Here is a 7733-nt window from a genome sequence, read left to right as displayed (position 1 = left end):
GTAGCTGATCAATTGCCCAAGGGAAAATAAAATGTTAATTTTGTAATAACAAGCAACAACCACCAACTTAATTCAATATCGCTCCCTGTTAAATAGCGCTCCAAGCTACTAAACACATATATGTTTATAGGCTATTTCTAAATTAATATATGTTTGCATCCAAGCATATTATATTTACAAACATTTTATGTCCCAAACATAATATGTTCTAACATATTAACATATATGACCCAAACATGTTATGCTATTTTTTGAACATTATATGCTTGCACTCAAAAATATTGTGTTTAAAATTTTGTGTTCCAAACATATAATGTTTATAGCCAAACATATGAAAAACAGTCTTTTTCATCCGTGTATTCATGATGAAATGTCAAAGCATACTGAGCATCTTTCTCTTTGACACCATGTCTGAAATCCCACGTGATCTGTCAAATACTAATGCATGAAAATCCTAACCTCAAAAGAATCACCCTTTATTTCATGTTTAGCTATACGCCATAAAATATTGCATATTAGTGAAAGGGAAGTAATCCACTTGAAATTCCATTTCAATAATTTTGTATAACGTAAACCAGACAATATTTTACACTACCGTCATGTTGGTGACAAATTGCGTTTCTTTGTGAGTTGTACAACTAAACTCAGTTCACTTATTCATTAACTCGCCAAGTGGTATTTCTCTCATAAAGAACAGAAGAGGCTAGATAAAAAAAGAAAAAAGTAAATGCAATCAATGATTTAGATGATGACTGTGAAGGGGGCAAAACCTGATGTATTTACTACAATCTCAGAATATTGTATCCGAGAAGACATTGACATTGGTCGTTCACTCTATAACCCCCATCCATGTTTTGGTTTCGTTACTTTTAGTATTTATTCAGATGCACTACGAATAACATTGAAGATCTCCTAGTTCAGCTATCAATAATGATGATGTCTCATCGACTTGGAGCACGAATTTTTGTAATTAAAAACGAATTACTAAAATGTAATTAAATTCATTTGCTAAATGGATAATAGAGAATCATAGACCTATATCATGTGAATTTCAAATTTTCATAAAATTTTTAATTATTGTGCTTCAAAATTTGCAGTTCTATTGTTTTTTTGGTTGTTAATGAATGTACAATGGTGTTGTGGTCATGCTTTGGCCCAACAACAAAGCAATGTTCCAGAACGTGGCTTACATAGGGTATCATCTCCAAGTCTAATAAAAGTTAATCATTGGTTATTACCCGGCCAGGAATTGGTATTTAGTACTATTGAAAGTAATCAACAGAATAATGGTCTCACATCGAGTACACCATCGAGTAGTGTGATTGTCAACAATGTACCAGTTAATCCCACCATTGTTCCCTTTATACCGATGGCCACAACATCAACGCCGGAATTTTTGGAATGTATTCGCCTATGTCCTACCACATCTGAATATAATCCAATATGTGCCAGTAATCGAGTGGTCTATGGTAATGAGCAAAAGTTCAATTGTGCCCAATCTTGTGGAGCAGGTAAGATACATTTTTTGTGGAAAAAAATAAGAGAGAAGAGAGAGAGAACTTAATTGGATCCAAAACCATGTTTTACCATCTCTTAATTTTTGGCATCAGTGTAGCCAAGGAAAATTTTCGGTTTACTCCACAAGAACAAAAACAGTTCCCTACTTTCCCAAAAAAATTTCCCTCAAATTTCCCCTACAATAGTTTTCGTTAAATTTGTACAAAATTTTAATTTTACAATAGTGTTATCTCTCCCAGCCAGATCTATACCAAAGGCTGTGGAAAAGTTCATTCACCCGAACTGAAACATATACAGTCTAGGCGTGTATAGATTTGTATCTGGCATTTTCTTTTTAATGGTTCTATTGATCAAATTCCTCGATCTAATTTGTCCATAAAGCACGAAAAATAATTAATTGTAAAACAAAACAAGTAAGGAAAGTCTAAAGTCGGACGGGGCCGACTATATTACACCCTGCACCAGTTTGTAGATCTAAATTTTTATTTAAATGTATGTATTTGTCCCAAATACATTCATTAAATACATATCACTCGATCTGGACAGAATTTGATAGACTTCTACAAAATATATAGACTCAAAATTTAAGTCGGCTAATGTACTAGGGTGAAACACAATGTTCGTAAAAAAACAAGTAAGGAGAGTCTAAAGTCGGGCGGGGCCGACTATATTATACCCTGCACCACTTTGTAGATCTAAATTTTCGATACCATATCACATCCGTCAACCGTGTTGGGGGCTATATATAAAGGTTTGTCCCAAATACATACATTTAAATATCACTCGATCTGGAAGAATTTGATAGACTTCTACAAAATCTATAGCCTCAAAATTTAAGTCGGCTAATGCACTAGGGTGGAACACAATGTTAGTAAAAAAATATGGGAAACATTTAAATCTGAAGCAATTTTAAGGAAACTTTGCAAAAGTTTATTTATGATTTATCGCTCGATATATATGTATTAGAAGTTTAGGAAAATTAGAGTCATTTTTACAACTTTTCGACTAAGCAGTGGCGATTTTACAAGGAAAATGTTGGTATTTTGACCATTTTTGTCGAAATCAGAAAAACATATATATGTGAGCTATATATAAATCTGAACCGATTTCAACCAAATTTGGCACGCATAGCTATAATGCTAATTCTACTCCCTGTGCAAAATTTCAAATAAATCGGAGTTAAAAATTGGCCTCTGTGGTCATATGAGTGTAAATCGGGCGAAAGCTATATATGGGAGATATATCTAAATTTGAACCGATTTCAACCAAATTTGGCATGCATAGCTACAATGCTAGGTCTACTCCCTGTGCAAAATTTCAACTAATTCGGAGCAAAAAATTGGCCTCTGTGGTCATATGAGTGTAAATCGGGCGAAATATATATGGGAGCTATATCTAAATCTGAACAGATTTCTTCCAAAATCAATAGGGTTCTATTCTGATCCAAAACACAAAATCAAATCAAAATTTTCTTCATGGTCGTATAACCGATACTATAACGTAAGTAACAAGACCAACTAGAATCGACCGAAAAATGACAAAGTTATAAGCAATTTAATGACGTCAAAACATGCAAATAAGAGCCACTCACCCACACAAAAATGTCTCTCGGCCACAGAGAAATTCATTATACCCTGCGCCGCACTGTGGAACAGGGTATTATAAGTTAGTGCATATGTTTGCAACACCCAGAAGGAGATGAGATAGACACATGGTGTCTTTGGCAAAAATGCTCAGGGTGGCCTCTTGAGTCGGTATAGCCATGTCCGTCTGTCCGTGAACACATTTTTGTAATCAAAGTCTAGGTCGCAGTTTTAGTCCAATGGCACAAGTATGTGTTTTGGCTCAGAATAGAACCCTATTGACTTTGGAAGAAATCGGTTCAGATTTAGATATAGCTCCCATATATACATATATATTTCGCCCGATATGGACTTATATGGCCCCAGAAGCCAGAGTTTTACCCTAATTTGCTTAAAATTTAGCACAAGAAGAACAATTAGTACTATAGTCATGTGTGCTAAATTTTATTGAAGTCAGTTCAGATTTAGATATAGCTGCCATATATATTTTTCGCCCGATATAGACTAATACGGCCCCAGACGCCAGAGTTTCACCCCAATTTGGTTGAAATTTTGCACTAGGAGTACAATTAGTAGTATTGTCAAGTGTGCCAAATTTTATTGAAATCGGGTCAGATTTAGATATAGCTCCCATATATATCTTTCGCCCGATTTACACTCATATGACTACAGAGGCCAACTTTTTGCTCCGGCTTAGTTTTAAATTTTATATTTTGCACAGGGAGTAGAATTAGCGTTGTAGCTATGAGTGTCAAATTTGGTTGAAATCGGGTCAGATTTAGATATAGCTCCCATATATAGCTTTCGCCCGATTTATACTCATATGACCACAGAGGCCAATTTTTAACTCCGATTTAGTTGAAATTTTGAACAGGGAGTAGAATTAGCATTGTAGCTATGCGTGCCAAATTTGGTTGAAATCGGTTCAGATTTAGATATAGCTCCCATATATATATGTTTTTCTGATTTCGACAAAAATGGTCAAAATACCAACATTTTCCTTGTAAAATCGCCACTGCTTGGTCGAAAAGTTGTAAAAATGACTCTAATTTTCCTAAACTTCTAATACATATATATCGAGCGATAACTCATAAATAAACTTTTGCGAAGTTTCCTTAAAATTACTTCAGATTAAAACGTTTCCCATATTTTTTTACTAACTAGTGCATTAGCCGACTTAAATTTTGAGTCTATAGATTTTGTGGAAGTCTATCAAACTCTGTCCAGATCGAATGATATTTAAATGTTTGTATTTGGGACAAACGTTTATATATAGCACCCAAAACATTTGACAGATGTGATATAGTATAGAAAATTTAGATCTACAAAGTGCAGTGTATAATATAGTCGGCCCCGCCCGACTTTAGACTTTCCTTACTTGTTTTTGAGTGGGAAAGTGGTTGGTCTTGTTACTTACGTTATAGTATCATCTATACGACTATGAAGAGAATTTTTTTTAATGGTTTATGCTTTTCTGGCGGAAAAGGTCCATTGTAAAACACGATTTTTTTGAAAATTTTGAATTTTTGCATTGATATTTTTTGAACCACTTAACTTATCACAGATTCAATTACACACGATTAGTTTTCATCCTATAACCTTTCATTTAAATATCAACAACGTTATAATCGGATACGGAACTCGAGATATATTGTGTTTAGTGAAAAAAGAGCGAAAATTTAAAAATAACGGGATATCTCAAAAATTGTTCCATAAAATTTTTGTTAAAATTATTTTCGATTTCAGCAGCTCAAACTACATAAGAAAAGTTGGTTTTCATCAAATGTACATGAATTTTGGTTTTTGTAAACTAGTGTAATTTATACAAAATTTACAAAACAAAAATGGCCCTATGTGCTTTATTATCTTAAAATATATGAAAATGCAACGTATATTACGTAAAGATAAACTTGTATTGCCACAATGGTAAATATCTTGATGTTTTTTTGGTAAATCAATTCTTTATTGAAATAAAATTTTGTTAAAAGCTTCTATAAAAAAATTGAGAAAAAATCTATAGAAATAAAATTTTGACGAAATTTTTATAAAAATAAAATTTTGAGAAAATTTTCTATAGAAATAAAATTTTGAAAAATTTTCTGTAGAAATAAAATATTGAAACAATTTTGTATAGAAATAAAATGTTGACAAATTTTCTATAGAAAGAAAATTTTCACAAAATTTTCTATAGGAAAAATTTAGAAAATTTTTTATAGAAATAAAATTTTGACAAAATTTTTTATAGAAATAAAATTTTGACAAAATTTTTTATAGAAATAAAATTTTGAAAAAATTTTTTATAGAAATAAAATTTTGACAAAATTTCCTATATAAAGAAATTTCCTATATATATAGAAATAAAATTTTGAAAAAATGTTCTATAGAAGTAAAATTTTTACAAAATTTTCTATAGAAAAAAATTTAGAAAATTTTTTCTTGAAATAACATTTTGACAAAGAAAGAAAATTTTGACAAAATTTTCTATAGAAAATTTTAGAAATTTTTTTTATAGAAATGAAATTTTGACAAAATTTTCTATAGAAACAAAATGACTAAATTTTCTATAAAAATAAAATTTTGATAAAATTTTTTATAGAAATAAAATTTTGACAAAATTTTCTATATAAATAAAATTTTGAGAAAATTATCTATAGAAATAGAATTTTGAAAAAATTTTCTATAGAAATAAAATTTTGACAAAATTTTTTATAAAAATAAAATTTTGAAAAAGTTTCTATAGAAAAGAAAATTTTGACAAATTTTTCTATAGAAAAAAATTTAGAAAATTTTTTATAGAAATAAAATTTTGACAAAATTTTCTATAGTAATAAAATTTTGGCAAAATTTTCTATATTTTTTTCCTTCTATAGAGCCACCAAAAAATAAAAATATTAAAAATTGTGTTGAGTGAAAACGTCCCTACATTGTGCCCCTACGTACCTACAACACGCTAAACATAAATTATAAAAAGAATCTACATGTAGGGGAATTCTCCTACTTCTGGCAACATTGTTTGGCTTTCCGATCCAAATATGCGGTTTTTTTACATCGGTGAACTCTTGCACTTTTTACAACTTCCAAGATCAATATGTGTTGCATGCGTTCTATGTGCAATATCGCAGCTCAAGAGCAATGTTTCTATCACTGTGGCGTGGATTTCGACATCAATTTTGGTGTTGTTTACGTTTTTTTTTGGACCCAATGCAACACTTTCACTATTATAGTAACGATCAGTGGTACTAGAAACAAAAAATTTAATTGCAATTTTTTAATCAAGTATTTTCTTGATGTTCAATTAAAACTGTGATTGACACTATCATTTTCGTGCTTGAAGACATTTCTATTAAAAAATTAATTTGGATCAATTACACACAACTTTTTATTAATAACAAATTAAGGTGCATTTTTTATTCTTCTACTTTTTCAGATATCCGCATTGTGCGAAGAGGTACCTGTACTGGCTTACTATAAATTCATTTCATCAATAAAATGTATTTATTGTTATACATATTAAATTGTTTTATTTTACGGTTGTATCTTAAATTGCTACCATATTTGTCTAAGGACTAATCAAGAAATACAAATACAAAAATTAAAATTAAAATACAAACAAAAAAATTAAAAAACAAGTATATACGGCCGTAAGTTCGGCCAGGCCGAAGCTTATGTTCCCTCCACCATGGATTGCGTAGAAACTTCTACTGAAGACTGTCATTCACAATCGAATTACTTGGGTTGCGGTAACACTTGCCGATGGCAAGATATCCTAAAACTTCCTAACACCGTAATATATACCACATAGTCCATACGTGGTTTATATTGAACTTAAAATGGCCGATTAAATACGTATATAATTAAGTTTGACAAAATTTGCTATAGAAATAAAATTTTGACAATTTGGAGCCATCAGTGTAGAAATCTATATTTCTTTTATTCCCCGGGGTATGTGTATGTAACACCACGCCTCACTGTTGAGAATTAGAGTTTCAAACTTTTTGTCGAAAAGTGGTTTCGCCAGAGTGTAATCCATTACGTTAGGCACATCTGGCATTATTTTGAGGACCGAACTGTGGCCGTACATTTTTTTCGACCACAGCGATAGCTCGCGCAACCGCACAGCCGTTGTTGAAGCTGAATGTTTGGCCAAAATGTCTAAAGGCCATAGATGCAGCATGACATTAAGGGAATCTGTTCCTGTCTTACTGAATGCGCCTGAGATACACAAGCACGCCATACGCTGAACTTTATCTAAACATGTCGGTTGCTGAAGTGCGGCCACCAACACCATATAGCATTATAGGTCTAACCACTGCCGTGTATAGCCAATTCACAATTTTCGGTTTTAGTCCCCACTTTTTTCCTATTGCCTTTTTGCACGAGTACAAACCTACCGTGGCTTTCCTCGACCTTTCTTCAATACTATTAAGCCTAAAGATCAGCTTCCAGTCCGGAATAACGCCAAGGTATTTTGCACTCTCACCAAAGGGAATTTCAATACCCCCTAAGGATATGGGCTTAACCGTGGGAGTTTTGCGATCTTTGCAGTACATGACTAATTCTGTCTTTCATTCATTCTTACTATTTTTGGGAATCGTACGAATATTTCAATTTAAAAAACCTGAACACCCTTCA

At 31.9% G+C, this 7733-nt stretch overlaps 1 protein-coding gene across 1 annotated transcript; it reads left to right on the top strand.

The window, feature by feature from the left end:
* The first annotated feature begins 843 nt into the window (after positions 1 to 843).
* LOC142233833 (uncharacterized) lies at positions 844 to 6616 on the top strand. The gene is made up of 3 exons (XM_075304885.1): positions 844 to 991; positions 1098 to 1511; positions 6529 to 6616. The coding sequence occupies exons 1-3, from the start codon at positions 931 to 933 to the stop codon at positions 6570 to 6572; spliced, it is 519 nt and encodes a 172-aa protein (XP_075161000.1). The 5' UTR covers positions 844 to 930; the 3' UTR covers positions 6573 to 6616.
* The last annotated feature ends 1117 nt before the right edge of the window (positions 6617 to 7733 follow it).

Source organism: Haematobia irritans, chromosome 4 (genome assembly GCF_050003625.1).
Source record: "Haematobia irritans isolate KBUSLIRL chromosome 4, ASM5000362v1, whole genome shotgun sequence".
Taxonomy (NCBI): Eukaryota; Metazoa; Arthropoda; class Insecta; order Diptera; family Muscidae; genus Haematobia; species Haematobia irritans.
Note: the sequence above shows the minus strand (reverse complement) of the source record. Positions and strands in the feature narration are given on the sequence as shown.